Source organism: Helobdella robusta (assembly GCF_000326865.2).
Source record: "Helobdella robusta unplaced genomic scaffold HELROscaffold_9, whole genome shotgun sequence".
Classification (NCBI taxonomy): Eukaryota; Metazoa; Annelida; class Clitellata; order Rhynchobdellida; family Glossiphoniidae; genus Helobdella; species Helobdella robusta.
In genome coordinates, this window is record NW_008705512.1 from 1,021,949 (window position 1) to 1,046,044 (window position 24,096).

General features: G+C 35.3%; 2 protein-coding genes across 2 annotated transcripts in view; both read right to left on the bottom strand.

Moving 5' to 3' along the window:
- Positions 1-1,722, bottom strand: part of HELRODRAFT_185207 (hypothetical protein) — a 6,794-nt gene extending 5,072 nt beyond the window's left edge. Inside the window, exons 1-4 of the mRNA XM_009033064.1 lie at positions 1,085-1,722; positions 367-441; positions 165-218; positions 1-49 (exon numbers count right to left, since the gene is read on the bottom strand). The exon at positions 1-49 is cut by the window's left edge and continues 30 nt beyond it. Of these exons, the coding sequence (XP_009031312.1) occupies positions 1-49; positions 165-218; positions 367-441; positions 1,085-1,272 (366 nt within the window). The 5' untranslated portion in view covers positions 1,273-1,722. The remainder of the gene's footprint in view (positions 50-164; positions 219-366; positions 442-1,084) is intronic.
- A 1,321-nt stretch (positions 1,723-3,043) lies between these two features.
- On the bottom strand, positions 3,044-23,684 carry HELRODRAFT_189846 (hypothetical protein; the record flags this gene model as incomplete). The annotated part of the gene is made up of 28 exons (XM_009033065.1): positions 23,461-23,684; positions 21,643-21,830; positions 21,294-21,504; positions 20,475-20,694; positions 19,843-19,957; positions 19,486-19,699; positions 19,086-19,240; positions 18,676-18,837; positions 17,962-18,519; positions 17,259-17,653; positions 16,885-16,990; positions 13,535-14,459; positions 12,480-13,035; positions 11,928-12,152; positions 10,615-10,875; positions 10,280-10,504; positions 9,129-9,891; positions 8,675-9,006; positions 7,888-8,354; positions 7,395-7,772; positions 6,712-6,830; positions 5,393-5,464; positions 5,039-5,231; positions 4,522-4,772; positions 4,103-4,271; positions 3,614-3,751; positions 3,354-3,466; positions 3,044-3,076 (listed from the first exon to the last, which is right to left on the bottom strand). Exons 1-28 carry the CDS (start codon positions 23,498-23,500, stop codon positions 3,044-3,046), a joined length of 7,584 nt encoding a protein of 2,527 aa, XP_009031313.1. The 5' UTR covers positions 23,501-23,684.
- Between the last annotated feature and the right edge of the window lie 412 nt (positions 23,685-24,096).

Consider the following 24,096-nt stretch of genomic DNA (forward strand, 5'->3'; position numbering starts at 1 on the left):
TCCACCTGGAACATGAAGGACTTTATGATTTGATAAGAAATCATTTACGCTGAAAAACAAACAAATTAAAGATTTTCATGACTTGTGTGGTACAGATGGGAAGTGGCAAAAAATTGTTAGCAAGCATTGAAATGATGGTTGAAGAGAATGGGAAGATTACATACATATCTGTTGGATGACTAGTCAAGACAATGCAGTCTTCTGGATTTAGTTTGTGCCTGTCAAAATTTTGTCAAATAAAATTTAACAATAACTAAACATGAAACATGAAAAAACTAATAAAAATTCTATGTAGAACAAGTTATAAATTTTTTAAAATTCTCTTTACATTTATTTATAATAATATTATTATTATGGCAATCTCACTTTTGTAGAAATTCTGGTTTGACTTCTCCAATCAAATCTAAAAGTGGGTTGCCAATGGCAAATAAAACGCCTTCGCTAGAAAAAGAAATAATAATTTGACCAATTCATATTGCTAACATAACCAAAAAACCAATAAATAATAAACACAATGTAATAAAAGTATAATAAAATTTAAATAAATAGCCTCACAATTTTTGCATTTTTCAGAAAATATAAAACAATAGTTGAATAAAAAATATGACTAATAAAATAATTTGTATTTGATCATAAAATAGATAGCCTCAATCAAATGTAGCCAACTTATAAATAAAAATAATACTGTGCATGAATTAATTATTTCTTATTCTTGCTTACGGCTTTCAACAGCTGTTATTATTGATTAAATTAACTGAACATAAGCATTTATTGAATTCACATTCTTCAGTCCTTCATTCTTCTTACATTTTCATTATTATCATTATTATCAATAGCTTATTAAAGCCTTAAGCTTAAGCATATAGCAATATAAAATCCTTTAGTTACCTGGGTAGTTTGTTGTAAAAAATTAATGCTATTTTTAAATTTTTGTGAAAACAATGTTTGGTTGCTAAAATAAATAATACAACAAAAATCAATTGCAAGACAGAAATGCTTTGAAAGGCTTTAAATACATACAAGTAGTAAATAAAATTTTTTAGAATGTTTTATTTCAAATCAAACACTAGAAATAAATTCTAACACATGTCCTCCCATGACGTGATCCTCCCCACCAATGGAACAGTTCTTGCGACAGTTAAAACTTAAAATGTCAACCACGTTGGCCTTTGAATCCAGATCGTCATAATTATTATTAATGTTGTCCTGCACAGCCATCTCATTACTATTCAACAGCCTGCTATTGTTGTTGTTGTTGTTTGAGCGATTCATGTTTGTTTTTCTTCTTATTTAATTTAAAAGCTAGCAATGAGAACTTATCTTAAGTACGCCTTAGGCTTCACAAATTATATAAAATAAATTATATATTATATGACATATGTTGTTTGATGAGATAACATATATAAAAAATATGTATATATATTATATATGAATAATATGTAAGTTTATATAATATTACATATTATAATTTTTTGAACTGTGTATGTATGTATGTATCTATTTGTAACAGTTTTATTTTTATCGTATGTGTGGTGGAGCCGTCGTCTTAAAATAAATTCTACTACGACGTTGAAAACGTGCGTGCCACTACTGCACTATTTAATATTTATTAGTCCAGGTTCATTGATCGGAAATCATAGAAGTGCGGATGCAGATGATGAGGACGGCGAACGGACGAGGATCTTTGTTGGAAAATCTATTTTTTTGTTGTTTTGTTTACTTTTTATTTTTTGAGTTCTAGATGAACTTGGTAACAAAAAATAGTCTTCCAGCGTCATGAAGGTACCTTTTTGAACCAGCATCATATGGCGAGAGTAGCAGGCATTCAATACAAACGAGTTTTTATGAATTCAAGGATACTTGTCCATTCATCAAACAAACGGTTGACCAATTGAGAAAACGTCATACCATTGAATTACATACAATTCCGTCCTTAAAATGGTATCAATCTCGGATTAATGTTTGTGATTTGGGCGTTTGAATGATGTAATTACGGATTATGGCGAAACGTTGCAAAACAATGAAAAAATTTTATAAAAAATTTATTTTACAATTTCAACAAAGATGTTACAGCATCTTTGGTCGCATTCATTTATTCGTTTATAAGCCTGTATAAAATTCGGCTCCGGGCTCTAATCATTTTCCAAGCTAAGCGATTTTAACAGTTACACTTTTCTTTCTTTTTCTGCTTCCGAGAAGTCCTTCTGTTTTTCTTAACTTAACCTAAATGCTGCAATAATTTGGGAGGTAGGCTGTTTAAAATGTTTAGCATTTAAGACTTTTCGTTACCAATAGTAGGCTATGAATCTCTAAGCATGGTTATTCATTGTCTTCGTTGCTCCGTCAAAAATCTCATATCTTCAACGCTTTTCTTTCCACTTATTTTATGAAAATCTTGTGAACTAAGTTTGCCGTGAAAACATAGCTCTAAAAAAAGAAAAGATAGGTTTAAGTTTAAAAAAAGAACCATAAAACTGCTGAGCGAGAGAAAAGCGAGAATGGGAGGAAAACATCGATCAGTAAATTAAATGCTAAATGCATAAAAAAAACCAAAACTCTGCTAAAATATAGAAAGCATATTAAAACGTTTATTACAAAATTATTGTGTAACTTAGACGAAGAATATCGAGAGACAGAAGCGAAAAGAGAACAGACGGGTAGCTGAATTGAAAGTGTCAAATTCCTAGGACACAAGAAAGTAGTAGGTCCGCATTAGATTTAAATGTTGATCGGCTAAAGTTAACTGAAGTGTAGCAATTATTACTTTAGCTTAAAAAATTAGTGAAAGTAATGGTGTAACCGAAAAATTTAGCTAAATTGTAATACACTTTGATGAGTTTCCTTAACAACTTATTTTGAGCTATACACGGATACCTAGTGTTTAATGGTAATTTTCAACATTTTACAAATGTACATAACGCATAGAAAACATCAATTCATCTGAATGTAAACTTAACTCATAGTTAAAAAGTCTCACAGAATTCGTGATACACATTCAGCTGATAATATGACCCAAGACAAACTTATTAAATATATTTCAAAACTATTTACAATGACTAATTTTAACAGCGATCACCTGAAATGTTTAAAACGAGAATTATGTTATTTAATATATTTACAATTTTTGTAACATCTTCCATTTTTTGGTTAATACAACTCTGATTAACTTCTTTTTTCAAGTTATCCAGTAGTTTGTGAAACAGTTTGTACGTGGCAATGTTGTTCTTTAAAAAGCTTTTAAGCTGCAAAAATAAAATGATTTGCTAAAATTTAAAAAATCGAAACCATAATAATTAATTGATAATAATTATATTATGATGAAAAGCTTGTTTAACGTTGAGTTAATGTCTAACTTTCTGACTGTGTAAGACCATGTTTAAAATACAGTCACAAGCTATCGTTGAGATCTGCAGCTGATCAAACCTGAACTGCTCCAGATTCCTCAACATTGTACTAACAACTTTGTCTGAAAATAGTAAAATATATTTAAGAAGTAAAATTTAAATACAGTTAATTGGAAAATAAAGAAATAAAGTTTACAGATAAATTGAAGACGAAAACGCTTAAAATAAGTTAAATAGAAAAATGTAAATAGAACATCAAGTCTACCTACCATTAGATAATAATTTAGCTCTGACACGACGGTGAAATGAGAGATTTCTTATAATCATGAAGGAGAGCAAGAGAGAAGACGAGTTGGTTGCTGAAGATGTAAATGTTTCACTGTAGTCTATAATTGTCAGTATCAATCCTGAAAAGTTATTAAAATGATTATAAGCTGTCAAACAAAAAATTGTGGCCCATGGTTAAAAAATTCTTTGCCGAAAATCTTGCAACGTTTTTTAACTAGTCTACTTAAAAAAATATTAATTAAAAACCACGAACGAGTGTGAACGGAGAGGTGCGTAGTTTAGCTGTACATTTTTGATTATTTTTCTTTACAATGATATTCAATAAAAACCGAAAAATTAAGATCTCTAATAATTAGCGATTAGCAAACGAGCTAAAATTTCAAACCGTATTACAATCTTTTAATGAAAATTTTTAAAATAACTTCTCAATAAAAAAGAATGGTGAATAAATAAATGGTGAGATAATGAACCTTGAACTTTAGATGTGATGACCTGTCCATCTGCTGTGAAGGTTATGTGGCATATAAAGGAGAGAAAGAGATGGTCAACCAACTGGTCAGCTGTCGATGGAGTTCTCGACGACATTGGATACAACCTCTGCTGATTTACTCTTTTCACAAAATCCGACAGCAAGGAGCTCTATAAAAATGATGCCCCAGCAGTTGAACGTTATCAGCATTATTATCACAATTACAATATTCCAGTATCACACTATACATTTTTTGGCGTTAATATCATCGTCACTTATAAGACCGAGAGCTCAGCCGGACCGTAGCTTATCGTGAACTAAGTTTTCACTAAAACTACATTTTTAACATACTAAAACTATCTTATCCTTCATATTCCCATGATAACATTACCACCATCATCATCCTCCACAAGATGTAACCTTAGATATAACACTCCTGACTTCAGGGCACACAACAACATTGTTCAAGAACTGAAAAGACATTTTCAACGTTAGAGACTGTCGAGTTGAGTTTAATTGATTTGAGTTGTCATCAGCCAGTGCAGTGCTGATGAACTTGAGGATCATGTTCAACACTGTTTGATGTAGCGCCTGTTTCCTGGCTGCTGTGGTTGTTGTTGTAACATTAACCAGCGACGTTGTAGGAAGACTCGAAGACATGAAGGTGCAAGCTGCATGCATGTGAAATTATTCAATATTATTGAATATACTTACTCAGATATTTGGTTTGAAAATATTTTAATGTTGTACGGCATTTGAATTGGTTGGATCTTAGTTGGTATGAAGTTACAAAAAAAATTTTAAAAGATATTTTTCATACATTGCAACCAACTGTGAAGTATAGAGCGGATTGAAAAAAAGATTTTCGATTAGTGATTCAATTAAGCAGAACTTTAAATTTACAGACAAGTTGTTAAACAGAAAACGTTCAACTAACCAGGCACACAACTGCTAGTGAAACAAACAAGTAAGGAAAGCAGTGATGTCGCGAGTGTATCATTATGCTTGTTATGTTTCGGCGACGGCATCATCATTGCTGACATCACCGTCATCATCCGCATCATCACATTCCTCCTCTTCATCGATGCAGCAGTTGAAGTTGAATCATCGGCATTCAAACAGACTGCCAACTGTTGATCATTTGGTCATCATTGCAATAATTAAATAATTCTTTAGATTCTTTTGGTTACCAATAGAAATGAAAAAATATTGTTTATATGGAACACTTATAGGCAAACTAAACTGTTGTTGAAATATAATAAAAATGTATTTATAAACAAAATTAACTGACCTTGACATCTAGAGATTTGTACATGAAGTTGTTCAACATTCCGACCAATAACAACAACTCCATTCTGCATACCTTCAATCAATTAAATGAATAAATCAAAAAAGCGGTTATAAAAAATTATAATTTGTACTGCAGTATGTGACTTTTCTAAGAGCATTAAAATGTGTTTCTAGGTAACTGGCAGCCAACATGTTAATCATTTTGAAAAATCAAAAATATTACAAAAGTTGTAATTAACCTTTACAATCAATCAATCAATCAATCAATCAATCAATCAATCAATCAATCAATCAATCAATCAATCAATCAATCAACCAACCAATCAATCAATCAATCAATCAATCAATCAATCAATTAGCTTATAAAACGCTATTTCCGCGATGTTCAACAGCGCTCCTCAATGAATTTTGAAAACAGATGGGTCTTGAGATCCACTCCGAACTTCGCAAGTGATGGAGAAGTAGTCAGAGAAGTAGGTAGAGAGTTCCAGAGAAAAGGACCAGAAAAAGCAAAAGCAGATTTGGCAAAAGAGTGTTTAACACGAGTTAAGAAAAAGCGAGAAGAAGAAGATCGTAAACCGGGGCGTTTAGGTTCAATTAATATATCTGATAAATACTTAGGAAATAATTTGGATTGAGACTTATACATGAACGTGCAAATTTTAAAAATTATTCTATATTTTATAGGTAGCCAGTGCAAGAGAACAAGATATGGAGATATATGAGAAAAGAAATGTGCACGAGCAACTAAACGAACAGCAGAGTTAAAAGCTTTACTGAAAGGATAGAGTATAGGATCAGAAAGACCATAGTAGAGCGAGTTACAATAATCAATCCTAGATAAGACTAACGAAGTAACAAAAAGGAGAAGAGTAGGATCATCAAGGAAAGGCAAAAGTTTTTTATTCTACGTAGATGAAAGTAAGAGCTCCTAGCAACACTATTAATCTGAGAAGAGAGAGACATAGTAGAATCAAAGATAAAACCTAGACTACGAAACTTATGAGAGACATCAAGAGTTTTAGAATCTGGTAAGATAATAGGAGGAATAGTAATAAAGTGTTTAGATTTATTAAAACAAATTAATTCAAGCTTAGAAGGATTAAGTTTAAGACACATAGAGTTAGACCAAGCAATAATTGAAGAAAAACATAGAGATAAATTATGAAGAACATTATTGAGATTAGATGGAGGAAAAGAAGTATAAATGTAAGAATCATCAGCATATAGTTGACTAGAGAAAGAAAAGTTATTAATAATACGAGGTAGTTCAGAAGTATGGAGTATAAATAGAAATAAATAAAATATGAAACAAAGTACCTTTTCGTTATAGGAGGTCGACTTGTTAGCTGTGGACGTCCAACAATAAGAAGCACTGTCCTCACTCCAGCAGTTGAGTTGAAAATCGATCTGATTAAATATCATGTCTAAAAGTCCAGCTGTCAAAAATTTATTTGATCAAGAAGTGAACATGAGGCTATCTATCATACCGCATGGAATATTAAATATCAAACTACATATTAAACACCAAGATCATAACAATTTGTTGTCAGTTGTATGGAATAGTTTATATAATTGAATGCCTGTTGGCACTTGTCAGCAACTCAAGAAACAATCCAAGTACTTTGTGTTCGACCTGGCTGTCGATCATTCGAGCATACTTAAGGCTATGCATATGATACCATACAAATAATAATAATAAAAGCGTTGTTTTTATACTCTATCAATTACTATTTCAAGAAGTCCAACAAAACTAATAGGATTAAGTCGAACTCCATCATATGAACTGATTAACAGTGCATTTACATCAGTTCAGTCAATTTAAATGTCAGCAAATCTTTTGAATCGATGGAAATTTGAAGATTTCTACGTTGCTGACAAAAAAATCACTTAGAAGAAAAAATAAACCAAAGAAAAACTCAAACCACCATATAATTAATAACATTCCAACAACAACAAAATCATTCACGCATATGATTAATTGAAAACTCGATAAACAAAACCTTTCAAGAGTTCTAGCTTGTAACTGGGATGACAAACAACCAGAACATTTTTCAGAGTTTCATACAAGGCCAGCTTGCAATTGACGGAAGAACTGGATAGGTCAACAGATAACGTGTTCATTTTTTTTACCAGAGAAAGGCATATAAGGAGGTTATTTTTGTCATGCAGTTTTGCATCATCCTGCTTGTTGCTACTACTGCTGCTACTACTTAACAACTGATCAGATGCTCTGAACACAGAGAACTTCTTTTTAAATGAATTCTTTTCATCTTGCAATTCACCTTCCTCTACAGATAAAACAGTCAGCAAGTTCAATGTGGAAAACCAAGATTCTTGATTGTCAATCTTCGAATGGTTCAGAACATTTAAGAAGGAGTCTATGAGAAAAATGTGGATGTTATATTAATTTAGAAATTGACTATGTTGAAAAATGTAATCTCCAAATTAGCAGGGTACAATGATTAGCATATATTAGCGTACACATCCACCCACTTGACAACGATGTCCAATGATTTTGAATGACCGTCAGAAGAGATGTCCTTGTCGCCGAGAAAACAGAGTGAGTGAGTATAATAATGATGAGGCGGTGGCACGATGTTACAAGTTCATTCAGGTGATCCCCGCCAGCCTGCTCCAGATCATCACCTGCTTCTTTCCTTACTTCAAGACAACACGACAGAACCAGCTGATTGAGGAAGACATCATCGAACATCTTCGTCAGCAATTTGCATTCCACACTTTTCACAGTCGACATCGCTGCAGAAGTCGCTTCAAATTTTTGAGTGGCTGCAGCTTTCCCTGTCGTCTGCTGTTTTCTAACATTTGATGCTGGTGATCCAGCTGAAGTAGTAATGGCGGTGATGAGTAATTGGAGTATTTCAGAAGAAAGTTCAAACAGCCTGGAAGGATTCTGCTTGTTTCTGTTCATTGTGACTACTTCGGCTATGACGTTGAATAAACTGTCGTGGGTAGAATAATGTTTTTTAACTTTTCAAATAATTACCTCACACGAGACGACAAGTGAAACATAAATTATAAACAACGCTCGGAACAAATTAGGACAGCTATGGTATTAGATGAGTTTGGTTGCAAGTTCTATTAAATTAAAGTGAATCATCAAATGATCACGATGAACAAATATCACATTTGTGTATTTTAATAATTAAATCATAAATTTACAACTGTTGAGCCCTCAAGAGGAAAAGCAAAAGTGCATTTTTAAAGTTCTAACTGGCAGAAATATAAAAGATGAAAAAAATGAACCCGAACGATAACTCACCTAATGAAATGGCTGACCACGTTGGAGCTGAACAACTCAACCACTACGTCAGAATTTTGTATGATCAAATTAGATAACATTATACAAACAGGAGACAATAAGGATGACGTTGCTATTGACAAGCTTGAAAACTTGTGAGACTCTGCTTTTTCGAGTCTCTTGTCACTACAGTTAATATTAGAAACGCGTCTACAAGTTTTCTTCTGCCATCTTTTAGCAGTGTTCTCGTGGCGGTACAATTGAGCAGTTAGATTTGATAAGAAGTGAGATATCAGAACAGTGAAAAAGTTCATTTCTTTCAATTCATGAAATAATGTGCGACTATCCAAAAGCTGAAAAAATTTGTTTAAATCGCAATCAACGTTTTCTATTTAATGTAGGGGTAAATAAACTGAAATAAACACCAAAAAAGTCTCAACAAATAAAAATTTTTAAACTATAACAACGTACTGACCTCTTCGCCATCGTCATAAGGTGGTAAACCATCAAGGTGACCACCCAGATCTTTAAAATTCATTTTCAAAGTAATTTTTCCATAATCACTGTTGAAGTCACATGAAGTCATGCTGGCCAATAACAATGCGGCTTCTCTTCTGATCAACAAACACTTGTTTCCATCCAAGAAAATTTTTAATGCAAATGACCACAAATTGTCTGATGGGTCATCAAAATGCATGTGATCCATTAATAACTTCCTGCCCAGTTTGGTGGAAGCATGCATTGCTGCAACGGACATGCCCGCCCGGCACGACTCGACATCTCTGTAGTACAGAAGAGAGAGCAACCAATCAAAATTTATTCTGTAATCAGGTCCAACGTCGATGAATGAAGACGTGGTTGAAGTCAGCACATCATCAATCACGTCAACTCCTCCAACAAGCATTTCTTCACTACGTTCAATATTATTACAGTTATAATTATTCCCCATCACATTGACACCATCAGCAGATGACCAGAATTCAGGCCAGTTCTCGCTGTTCTTACATGAACTCATCTCTGGGCAGAGATGACTGAGGCAGATGGCAGCCGACCTGAACACCCCCCTGCCAATGTAGGACGATCTGTCACCACCCCGTCCCTCGTGGAAAGTTTCTATTATTCTTTTCAAATAACTAAGTGTTAGTTTTAGAATCTGCATTTGAATGGAAAAGGACGACTGTGTCTGAGGAAGCTCCGCGGAGACAAGCAGGTGTCTTTTGGCATCACTCCAGCCAGGTCTGTGCAATCGAATGTAACTGCTATTGAACTATCTATCAAGTGCTATGCAGTTTGCAAAAATTAAAAAGTAAGAACTATCAAAGAGAAGATATACGTCAATCTTTGAAAAAAAAAATTAAAACAAAATGGAAGTGCCAAAAGAAGAGTATGAACAAAATCTTAGTTTATTTCAATTTCTATTACTGTGCAAACTATGCAAGCGGCTGCTCTGTTTTTTTGAAGATAACCAACCAGCTCGCCATCTATTCCGTAAATGTCAACGAATTCTCTCATAAACATGAGCGGGAATCAAATCTAATGGCGATACACTTAAAAATTTAAACACTTGAAACGTTGCTTAAAAGTTGCATAACAAACAAACAAACAATAAAAAGTGACAATAACAACCTCGCAGTAATGTGAGTATAAATCTGGAGCAGCTTCATTAATGTTATGATATCATCTGATCTCACCGAGTGTGCATCTTTCAATGTTTCATTCAAAACTTTTAAAAACTCAACGTGAACCGCATAGAAACTGTTCATCAACTGATGCTGGTGGTCTTCATAACAAGCGTCATTGATTAAACAAGTTATGCAGTTGATGTATTCAAGCAATGCTGTCCGGATCGATCTGTTTCGTGCAAGAAGATTGAAAATGTTGTTCGATTATTTATTAAATTCTGACTTCAATATACATTCACTGCATGAGTAACTTTCTAAGTAAAACCAACAAAAACTCACTTGATCAGATGCTCATTCAGAAATGTTACAAGCAGAGAGTCATTCTTCATTATTTTTGAAAATAATTCAAACACAACGGTGCTGGGCATGAGCGTGTTGTCAACCATCCAGCTGACCATCTGTCCAACCTTACCAGATCTTACCTGTTCTTTTAACAGTAGCTGATCTTTGTGCACTCGGTTGATGACCGACGTCAACAAGTCAAGAATGCTCACAAATAAGGAATAGTCTGACGAAGATGATGGTCTTACTGATAGAAACCTGCCAATACGTGATGAACTTTTTACTTACAACATTTAATTTCGTCATTGCAAAATAATTTATAAATTGGAAGAACTTCTTCTCCTTAGCTAAATAAACTTCTCAACATCAAACTTCATTTGTGATTTTGAATTGCAAAAAAGAGAAACTTAAAGACTTGAACAGCTCAACATTTGACAAAGCTCAAATTACGATAGTAAGAATGGGTTGGCTCATGATAGTGAACTGAATCCAAAAAAACATGTGGTACAAGACTGAGTTTATTTAAACTTGCCTGTCATCCTAAAAATTGAGCGTGTCAGGCAAAAGTAAAACCCCTGAGGTTCTAAATTATGTCTGGTCATTTGGGATTGGAAAGGTAAGTCAGAAACTCCACTGCAATGAAACATGTGATCTGCGATCGGTACACTTTAATGAAACATATGAGATGTTGCCAATGTGAGCACAGACTTTTTAAAAATGTTTACAAAATAAATAACGAGTTGCTTTTAAATTTGATAGATTAAGAACATGGTATCATAAACATTTTCCAACCAATGTTTATGGAACTATTTGACTTACAAAAGGCTTGGTGGTCAACTGCATTCAGTTGTCAAATGTCAATCTCTATTACTTTTCATCACTCATGAAGACAGTCAATAAAGTTAGCTGTTATGTCTACTAAAAATATAGAATAAGTAAAATTAATAAACAGCTACAAGCGACTGAACTTTTAAGAAACTTTTGAGATGTTTTTAAATGTGCCTGAGGAAACTTATTTGATCAACTGCTCCAGTTCTTAGAGGTTATAACACTTACACACGTTTTTCTTATGAAATAGATTTTAGTGAAATGTTGAAAATGAGTTTGTGAATTTGTTTCCATTCAAAATAACGGTTCCCCAAATATACCAGTTCTGATGTCCAGAGGTTCAAAATATCTTACATTGCCTACTTGGCCTTATTGTATTTATGGTCAATGAAAAGATAAGAAACAAATTTTAAATATGTCAAAATTTCAATAAAAATGATCATTTACATTTTTTTCCATCGCAGTCAAGATTAGTTATTAACCTTTTTAAGAAAACCATCCAACCAGCATCAGTCAAGGAGCTGATGACATCATCATTTGAATGAAAGTGGGATGTGTAAAAGTGAAGACGAATTATTCCGTTGAGGACAGGCAAGTGTGCAGTTGCCATGTTTACGTCATCCACAGTTTGCCTCATGCCAACGAGAGGTGAGCTGACGAGAAGATACAACTTGTCGTCAGGTGTTAAGTTCAACTTGCTGATGTACCTGCAAGCACAAACATTCAACAAGTTACATTCCTATACATAAAAAATGATTACATTTAATAAGTTCTCACGTGATAACATTCACTCAATTTCCCGATAGGAAAGTCTTAGTGGATGATAGCAGTGAAAAAGTGGAGTAAACATGATTAATAAAAAGGAATACTAATCTTAATCATAAATCTATCATTCAAAATAATGATTATGAAAACAAACGCATTGAAGGAGTTAATTAAACCACCAAAAAGAAAACAATTTACACAAAACTGGATCATGTGAAATACTCAAGCTGAAAGTTAGTAGAACAGACAAAATGAGCAATTAATTAAACCTTAACTTGTCCAAAGTCTGATCGTCAGGCAAGTTTCTTGCAACAGCCGCAACCAAATTGTTACTTCCATTGTACAAACCAACATTCCAGATCATTCTAGCTTCTAGCTCCAACCACCTCGTATCATCCATTTGTTCATTCAATCCATTTATTAATTTGTCTGTTTCGTCGAGACATTTTTGGCAGATAATTAGCGACGACGATGCTGATGATGAAGATACTGATGTGAGTTGTGGAGGTGTGCAGATTAAAAAATCTACGTTGAAAGGAATGTTCAAATACTTGCTGATGTACACCAAATACTTATCTGGCTTCTCAATGTCACTCTTAGAGACATCAAAATCATCCTCGCCCACCTCTTCGACATCTCGACCGACGTCAGTGTGGCGACAGTGGGTTTGGTGGTAAGCACACATGTGAGGATTTCCGCTGACACCACTAGCAGCAGCAGCAGCATCGCCACTACCGCCGTAGCGCGTCATGATGAGCATGAAGAGGATGCATGATGTGTGAGTGAGAGCTTCTCTGTTGCCTTGCGAGGCAAACATCAGGCAGTCTGATGACGGTGGCCATGGTGGTGAGTGAAGGTCAGTCATGAAAATATCACCATGCGCGTAAGAACATATACTTTACAATAATAACAATAACAACAACAATAATAATTGTGATAATAACAATAATAATAATAATATTCAGGACAGATGATAATTCACGAGAATATGACAAAAGGATAAAAATATATTGCAGAGATTGAAATGTTCTGAAGGTAAGAGTGCAGCATTGTGACAATTTAAAGGTGATGTGTTAAAAAGGATAAACAGATGTTAGAGTTGAACAAATTCTAAATTAATAAATTGAAAATAATCAAGTAAATACATCGTCTTTTACAATGAGTATATGACTGTGAGCATTCAGACATTAACAAAATAAGATGTATCAACAAACTCTAACAAAAGCAACAATTCTATAATAGACAGAGAAAAATAATTCAATTCCATTAACTCTATCTACTACATACCAAGCTTAAAATTAAAAAAAGCTGAAGAAACACTGACATCTAAAAAGCAGATGATACACTCCCTCATCCAGGCACATGTCCTTCCTAGCATCTCCACCCCAGAGTACGACGTGCATGAGGCACTGCATCAACTTCATCACCATCCTCAATCGACCATTCCACGAATTGCACTGCAGAATGGAGCTCATCAGAAGTGAAATCACCAAACTGGTGCCTCCATTCCGAGCAAATGATTGATGAAGACTCGTGTCAAACAGCATGACAGCCAGCTGAGATGCACAAGACGTCAAAACTTCGATGCTGTTCATGTTCTCGGATGACGACATGGCATTTAGGAGTTTTAAGATGTCTCTCTCTTTACAGACAGATTTGGTTACGTAGTCGGCTCTCGATATTTTCAAAACGTTGCTGTTAATTGTTGTCGACAAGTCTAAACTGTCTTGTTGTATGTTTCCATGTCTAAGAGCAGTGCTTACAGTATCATCATTCTTATCATCAGCACCACCATCTGCGTCGGCGTCATCAGCACCACATCCACCGGCAAACATGTTGGCCACCCTATCAACGACAACAGCTGACAACCTTGGGTATTTTTCTTCAGAACTTTCTTCACGAGACAAAATATCTAGAATAACATTTGTTGCTTGGTGTCTCAGCTTGCCATTATGTTTGTTAAACATCAGACAAAGCCAAAACATCAAATGATCAGAATTAGGACGTTGAGGGGGTGCATGGACATCCCTGAGGTCCTTAGTGGTACCATCCTGCAGACTTCCATCATCCTGCCCTCCATGGAACAAACCAATCAGGCACTTAGTGACTGTGGAATCGGTGGAGCATGCGGTGCTCAGGCTGGGTACGATGGAGTGGAGGCATTTGACGACGCTTAACCAGAAGTTAGGAGGCGTGATCAGTTTGCATTGGAGTACGTGCAGGATTATCTCATAACAGGCATTTTGAATCTGTGAATATAGAAATACATTTGCATGAATAGATAAGAAAGGACTTTCATGTTAACAACAACATTCATAAGATCCAGACAAATTAACAACAACAACACACGTTTAGACGACATTTTCCCCGCGATCGGGGTTTGCCGTTTGGCTACCTATGATGAAACCGAAATACCCCTCGACGCCATCCACATCTGTCACTCGCCTCAGTATCACGCAACCCCGCTTTCACCCTGTCCTTCTCCACCTGCTCTCTCCATCCCAATCGCGGACGACCCCTTCCTACCACTCCTTCAACCTCGAACTCCAACGCTCGTCTAATCCCGACCATTTCATCCCTTCTCAACACATGTCCATACCACCGCAATCTCGATCTCCTTATCAATGTCACAATGTCCTCATTCAGTCCCATCATTGACATCAGCTCTGTACTACTCCTCCTATCCTTCACTTTAACCCCACACATCCTCACCATAGCTCTTTCAGCCCTCTGCAGCACACTTTCCTTCTCTCTCCTCAACACCCAAGTTTCACCACCATATACCATCGCTGCTCTCACACAAGATTTAAATACCCTCCCTTTCATCTTCACTGACCATTTCTTTCCACACAATACCCCACCCAGTTCCCTAAATTTCATCCATCCTACACAAACTCTAGCCGTAACTGCGCTCAAACATCCTCCATCCGCGTTCAGCTTATCCCCTAAGTAAACAAAGCTTTCCACTCTTTAAATACCACCACTCAACCCCGTCCTTGCTTCCATCCGATTAATCACACCATGAACACATTTCTTACATTTGAACGTGCCTTCCACCTTTTTCAGTGCCCCCCTCACACCACTACATCTCTTATGCACCCATTTCTGACATCCTATACACAATACCGAGTTAGCCTTCACTCACCTGTCACATACCCCACAGGGGTCTATTTTACTTATCACTCGCTCCCCACATTCCCCACTCACCATTACCTTCGTCTTACCAATATTAACTTTTAACCCTTTCTTTTCAATAACACTTTTCCATCTGTCAAATTTTAACTGCAATTCTTCCATGCTATCAGCCATCAAGACTAAATCATCTGCATACAAAATCTCAAATAACAACCCCTCCATTATGTTTCCACACACAACATCCATCACAATTGCAAACAGAAACGGTGATAACACTGATCCTTGATGCACTCGTACCTTAACACTAAAAGCGTCCGACATCCCCCTTCCAACCCTCACCTTTGTCTTTGCCCCTTCATACAGCTGCATCACAGCTTTAACAAGTCTCTCATTCACTCCTTTCTTCCTCAACGCCCATTCAATGACCTTCCTCGGTACTCGATCAAAAGCCTTTTCTAGATCCACAAAACACATGTACAATCTTCGTTTCTTCTTTCTATAATTCTCCTGCAACATTCTCACCATGAACAACGCATCCACCGTTCCCCTACCAGGCATAAACCCACACTGCATTTCATTAACTGTCACCATATTTCTCAACCTCCTCTCAAGCACCCTTTCCACTACCTTCATTCCGTGCTCTAGCAATTTCACACCCCTATATGACCCACAATCTCTCACATCCCCTTTGTCCTTATACAACGGCACCAACACACTGTGTCGCTAATCCTCAGGTATACCTTCATCATCAAACATACTGTTAGCAATTCTCATCATAACTTCAATTCCTATCACCCCACTCGCTTTTATATGTTCTGCCGCCACTTCCGAAACCCCTGTTGCCTTACCTAGTTTCATTTCTCTAACTGCTTTCTCTACTTCCTCCATCGTCACCTTCTCTATAGGTCCGTGTGTGACCGCGGATTCCACATCTCCATCCCACTCATTTTCTTCATTCATCAACCTTTCCATATGAGCTTTCCACACCTGAGCTTTTTCCTCCTCATCTATGCACAACTTGCCAGATCCATCCCGAACACATCCATTCCCTATAACATCTTTCCTATCCTTCATTGACTGCTTTGCTACTTTGAACATTTTCCTCGAACTCACATCAAATTCCATTTCCTTCATTAACCTATCTGATGCTTTCGTCATTGCAGTTGCCACTGCCTGTTTTGCAACCTTCTTAGCCTTCCTATACTCAGACTCCGCTTCCTCCGTCATGTCCCTTCTCCATATCCTAAACCTCTCCTTCTTGACCTCCAAAACCCTTCTTATATCTTCATCCCACCACCACGTCTCACCATGCCTACACTTTCCTTTCGTCCATCCACATACTTTATCTGCCGTAGCCAACACACAGTCCCTGTATCTCTCCCAAACCTCTCCATCCTTACCACTCTCCCAATTTTCAGCCACCTTCACTTCAAATGCCTTCCTCACCTCTGCATCCTGCAACTTCCATGTCTTTCTCTTTGCCACAAACTTATCCTTCTTCCTCCTCCCCATTTCTTTTGATGTCACATCCATCACAACCATACTATGCTGCAGCATACCAGGTATCGCCTTCACATTCTTCACATACTTCCTATGTTTGGCCCTTACCAATATATAGTCTATCATCGACCTATGCTCCCCTGACCTATACGTAATCAATCGCGCTGGTTCCCTTGTAAACCAGGTATTCCCCACCACCATGCTATGTGCATCCGCCAACTCCAACACTCTACGCCCTTCCTCATTCCGTATACCATATCCCCATCCCCCATGTACACCTTCATATCCGTCTGCATTCGCCCCCACATGACCATTCAAATCACCCAACAANACCACAAACTCATCCAACCCCGNTTGCCCAATCTCGTCAGAAACATCATCCTAAAACCTATCCTTCTCCTCTTCCTTCCTACTTTGTTGCGGAGCATATCCTGATATCACCCTCACTATTACTTTCCCAAACACCATCACCACCACAATTACACCATTGCTTCTCCGCCTCACTTCCAACACCTTCTCCACCAACTCTTCCCGTACCATCATCCCCCTTCCACCACAACTTATATCTTCCACCTTTAGCCCCCACAAACCTTGTACCCTCACCCTTGCAGCCACCTTTTCTCCTCTGCAGCTCCTCCACCACTTCCAAACTTCTTCCTGTCAACGTGCTTACATTCCAGGTACCAAACTTCCAACCCCTTGGTCTACAAGTAGTCCTTCCATCTATAGCGCCTTGCACCGCCACACTATAGAGTGGGGTGCCAGTAGCCAGACAAATTAAGCTGACGTAAAAAATGTAAAGAACTGGCTAAATAATGAAAAAAAATCATCAAAATGTAATGAGAGATGAGTTGAAGTTTGAAAATGTAATGCAACCTGCTGCCGGCGATCAGTGTTCATGTGCTTGATGAGTGACTGCATGATCAGTGGATTGATGATGAAGTGTAGAGACTCCAGGACAGATGATGATGGAGGAGCTGATGATGACAACAAAGTAGAGGACTGAACTAAGGACGACGATAGTGATGATGATGAAGATGATGATTCAACAAATGATGACATGCTGCAATTATTTATGTTCAATATACTCTTCACCATAGATTGCATGTGACTGACCGCGTACAGCCTCATCTCGTCATCGGCTTGTGACAACAGGTGTTCAGTTATATTGATGAAACATGACTTAACATCAGATGTTAGCAATAATGATGAAGATTGAGAAATCAGAGCAATTGAATGATCAATGTAATCCAAAGATTTGTGATATTTCAAACTGTAAAAGGCTTTAATACATTTTTCAACGTTCTTCAAGAGCATCAATTCGTCGATGTTATTATTGCTATCCGGATCAATTAAGTCGTCTTTGGAAGGACCAAGAGACATCTTCAAGCAGTCTGACACGATCTCACTTCCACCACAATCAATATCGCTGACATGTTCACTAACGTTATGTCTCCGTCTCACTGAGTACAAAATCTGTCCACAACTTTGCAGAGAATCTAGAAACAATTTTGATTGGTTGGTAGACTTTCGGACACCAATTGGTTCGACCAATCGAATCAGTATACTGAACTGCTCGGCCAATCTTGGAATAGAGTATTTTAAGTAGGTGTCTTCTGTTAGGCTTTTCAACAAAGTACAAATGGCATCAGAGAAGACAGAAAGTGACGAAGTCTGAAATGATTAATAAAAAAATTATTATGGAGAGTTGAAAATAAAAAACCGACAAAAATGCAGATGTAACCATCGAATGTCAAATGAATATAAATTTTAATAAGATTGCAACCACAAAACAAAAATGTATGGAAAATGTGATGAAAAAATTCCAACACGTGAGAGGCAGTGGATAAGTTTGATGCTGGCGGACGTAATGGCCACATAGGTCAGTTGCTTGTTTTGTTTCTCCCTTTCTGCTGCCCTCCAAACATTCCCGCAGTGATACATCTTCCTCAGACCATCCAACCTTCTCAAAGTCGCTTCCATTCTTTGTGTCTGGGGCAGAAATAAGTTAAAAATATATTAATAAGTGGCAAAAATCGAAACATTGAGACAAAATGAATTAAACAAAATTATTAAGATTGAATATTTCTAAAAACTGGATGTACCAAACTGGCGTCCGTCTGCAAACAATCTTCCAAAGAAATGAACTTTTCAAACAGTTCAATAACTGAATTGAATAAGTTGAGGCACTTTAAAAGCAAGAAATCACTGCTTCCCTCACTCAAAAATGGGATGATAACCTCAAACAGTTCAATGCACAAACAAGGAATAGTCCATTGAAAAGTGTGAGGGGTGTTCAGATTGTCACCCTCAGATGAAATACATTTGGTCAATTGGGACTGTGTAGCGTTTGTGTTGTGGAGGTGGGTGCCTGGTGCATCTGGAAACAGCTCGTCTGTTGGGGGTTGTATCATTGTATAATTGGAAGTGTTGAACTTTCTCATTTTAAACAATTCTATTTTTAAAGATTTAATTTAAAATTTTTTTTTCAATGATTTTAATGATTATTTTTCATGAATCAGTAAATTTTTAAAGTTTTTTTAAATTACATAAATTGTCAATAGTCTGGTTTTTTAGAGTGTTTTAATTGCAGTAAGTATAAAAGAATAACTATTGGATAATAATTTAATAAAAACTCACAGATGGTTTTGAAGTAATCTGGATTGATGACGTATTGACTTATCCTCTTCTTAACCACCTCACAAAATTTGCCCAGAGTAGTGACGACTGCAATGCTCACATCGAGCTCTGCATCCGACAGGAAGAGGGATCTCATTGTGGAAGACGTCGTTGTAGACGCGTTGGACGAGTTGTTCATTGTTTCAGTTGCGTTTAACAACAGCGTCAGCAAAATCTGAATGAGTTATTGCGGCTGTTCACAAGCGTTCTATGATCTATAATATGCTATGAAAAGTTGAAAAAAAAAGCAGGAAAAAGCAAAACATTATTGAAGTGAATAAGTAACATTCAGAAAAATAAAAAAGAAAAAAATCCAACCTGTAGGATGTTGGGTCGTTGGAGGAAGACCTCAGCAGGATAATCGTGGAAGATGACAGCCTCGAGAAGACTGCAGACGTTCACAACGTCCAAGGTACTTCTGCTCTTCAACAAACTGAAAAGTTATTTGATGAAGTATAACATACAATACAATACAATGCAATACATAATACAGAGTGCATCAACATCTGAGAACAAACATCATTCACAATGTCACTTATAAATCTTGTAACTAGAGATATTTTTTCAAGCAATGAGTTGTTCGCATTTTTTCTTAGTGGGCTCTTTTCATTCCACACGCTGATAACGTTGCTAATAATCCATAAACCATAATGAATAAGAAATTAGGCACAAAAAGGAAAGTTTTCATTCATACAGATTCCGTGCATTGCTTTTGACACAACGAACATATATAAACATAAGTGATAAACACAGCATACATGTGTGGCTTGGCTGCACGTTATGCGAATCTCCTACATGTAAGCCCGACCGCTGAAGTGTAGTAACTGAACTCTACCACTACACTTTCACAAAAATAAATGATCATGTGACCGATTTGGAAGCAGCAGATACGTAGATTCCAAAGATTGTGACAAATTTAAAACATTTAAACTGATCAATCTTAGACTTACTTGACCACAGAATTGAGCACAATGAGGTCAGCATCTGTCAGTTCGATCCAACTGAACAGAACATTCCCTGGATGATCTGCTACATCAGGTTCAGCGGGGAATTTGTATCTTGAATGGATGCACTCATCATCCGGTGGGTAAGAATGAAGACTCTCATCCAACATATCCTCGATGTTTTCATGTGAAATATTTTGGGCAGTTGATGGTACAGGGAAACTTTCTGGAAAAATATAAAAAGTAATTTATGTTTCATCTTAATTTTGTCAGAGGACAATTTGAAGCAACCAATACGAAACAAATAAAGGCTAAAGATCATTCTCTTTTTTGCACTTGCTTCAGAGGTTTCAATGACAAACACACACAGAGTATACGAATACACGTGAGAAACACGCATCATCCACATTGCAAAAGATAGGCTGGAATCTCTTTGTAATCAAACCCAGTCACTGCAACAACAGGACCAGGCGCTTCTAACCATTGACCCATCACGCAGCTCAATAAGTATATTTCCACTTAATTAGAAAAAATTTGCTGTAAATGCCAACCATAATTTTATTTGTTATAAAATTAATTCATCCTAACATGTTCAATGTTTATTTCAAAGTATAAAACATTTTTCATCAAGATGATCTAAGAGGTGCTTGGAAGATTAAAAACAGAAGTAGACATTTGCAAAAATAACACATGAACATTTTATTGGGAAGAGTTTAGTGGACTCGTTCAAGTCCTTGTAGTCTCCATGAGGTCCAACAAGTTGATACGTAAGAAAAATAATCCAATTTTGACAAAAAAATATATTAAAAGAAAAAACTCAAAAACCTTGAATTTGTGATACTTTGGCTGGCTTGTAAGTTAGCTTGAACCCAACATCATATTCATCATAATGTTCTTCATGTAGATTGCATTTTGCGAGTGAGTCTATGATATCTTCAACCATTGTGATGTGACTCGTCAAAACAAAATCACTTTTCAAAGCAGTGAGAAACTCAATGGCTCCTAACTTTATGAAACTTGTGGCTGCCTGAGGATGCTGCAAAGGAGAAAAACTATTCTATTTAAAAAGAACTCATTTAATAGCAGCATTCAAAAAGTTCATCCATACGGTGATAAATTTACTTTCTAATTAACCAAGTAAAATTTGAATTTAAATTGAAAAAAAATATCAAACTTTGATTAATTGCGTGATTAAATTTAACACTTCATCAACCATCAAATTGTTTTTCAAATTGAACCAATCCAAAATTCTTGTATGTAGGTATTCATCTGTTGAGAGGACTTCATCAGAAACCAGACCCAACTTCACTTTCATCAACAAATTCTTCAGAGCTCGAACCCTTATTTCTTCCAAAGAATGACCTATACATTCATGATAAGTTCATAAATATAAAGAACTAATAAAGATAAATTTAATATATATAAATATATATTTATTTATGACAAGATACCTAATCTAATGTTCTAAATTTTTTTTATAAGATTAAGCTTCAAGTTTTATATGTGTTTTCAAAGCAACAAATGTTAGGAAAATTAAAAGGAAGTCACCATAGAAATTGACTTGACAGTTGAAGTTTGAAGAATGCAAGAATCTAATGGGCTGATAATCTAATATCTAATCTAATGCTAACAGCTAGCGACCCAACCAAAGAAATGCTAAGAGAAAAAGAACAGACACTTGGCTGGTGAAATTGCACTGCAAGAAACCTCCACAAAAAAAACTCTAGTGAAGACTGAAGAAATAAGAATATAACTTGTATTAATAATGATTAATCAATTACAATTATAAAAATCAATCAATAATGAATAACGTAAAATGATCATTTAAAATTAAAGTTAAATTTTTTTATGTAAAAATTATCATTTAGTTAGACTATCACTATTCTATTTATTATTATAATTCCGTCCTAGATATTCCTTAGACTTTAGAGGTTATTAAAAATTGAAAACAAACACACAGTGCATATAAATAAATAAATATGAATCAATGCATCACACACTTTTGCATGTGATAGGCAACTTAACCATTACGGATTATGATTATCGCATTTCTGACAAAGAAAATAACTATAATATATAATTATATATTATAATTTTATATTATAATTATATATAATAAATAATATAACAACACCAGGCAACCTTCCTTTACGACTAGGAGGCCCTCCTGCCATCCTAACCCAAAGATAGCAGACCACTACATATTGACTATGCTAACAGTTGGGCTATTTAATTAACTGGTAAAACGTGAGAATAGGTACTCCTATGGTATCGTCCATGTTTACAAACAACCATAATGTACTTTTAATAAATTAACTCTGCCCATTTTGAATTATCTAGCATTTGATTATTTATTTACATCAAATTGAAAATAATTTAATTAGGTAAGTTTTTTAGATCATTACTTGTCAAATAGTTGAAATAGTGAACATTAAATAAAAAAAAGTAAAAAATGAGTAAATTTCTGTTTTGATAACAATCAATGGCTCATGGAATGGTTAACAGGGTTAGGGTTAGGGTCTCCCTTTTTAACAAAATTTTCAATCATTTCACAAATATGGAAAAGTTAAAATTTTCAATCATTTGTGAAATAATTGAAAATTTTGTTAAAAATGGAGGCCCTAACCCTGTTAACCACTCCATAAGCCATTGATATTTGACAAGTAATGATCTAAAAAACTTATCTAAGAATTAACTTGTATTAAAATTAAATTACTTACCTAAGAATTAACTTGTATTAAATTATTTTCAATTTGATATAAATAAATAATCAAGCGCTAGATAATTCAAAATGGACAGAGTTAATTTATTAAAAGTACATTACGATACCATAGGAGTACCTATCTCACGTTTTACCTAATTAACTATTAGATTAGAAAAGATTATAAGAAAATAAAATAAAATATTTGACACTTTACAATTTTACATTTTTACAACGTCAAAAATAAAAAAAAACTGTCTACCAAACTGGCCCAAAGTCCCAAACACAAACCTAGTTTGGCGAATAGTTGTTTCAGGTTGGCTTCTTCCATAATTTATCCAGAAAGAGAAAGTGTTAGTAGTTAGTACATAAAAAATACTGCATTTCTGACTTTTAGACTTAGAGACTCAGCATTAAAGACGCATCCCATCATAATTATCCCAACAGTAGTACAACAGTAGTAGGTTAACGTTGAAGAAGTTAAGAAGAACATGACAACAAATTAAAGTTGTTGTAGTTACCGTACATATATATTTATATGTATGTACATATACATTTATATAACCCGTAGTTGCAAACTTACAAAAGGCGCGGTAACTATGTATAGTATAAACTATAAACATGTATCAAATGGGCGAGTTTAATAATTTCAGCAGATTTACTTTTAACCACTGTTTCATTCAAGTACTTTCTATCTTGCTTTCTGCCAATCTCACTCCAGGTGAAACAACCTAAAAAAATTTTTGATTTGTTTATTAGGTACTCCCTATCAATCAATCAATCAATCAATCAATCAATCAATCAATCAATCAATCAATCAATCAATCAATCAATCAATCAATCAATCAATCAATCAATCAATCAATCAATCAATCAATCAATCAATCAATCAATCAATCAATCAATCAATCAATCAATCAATCAATC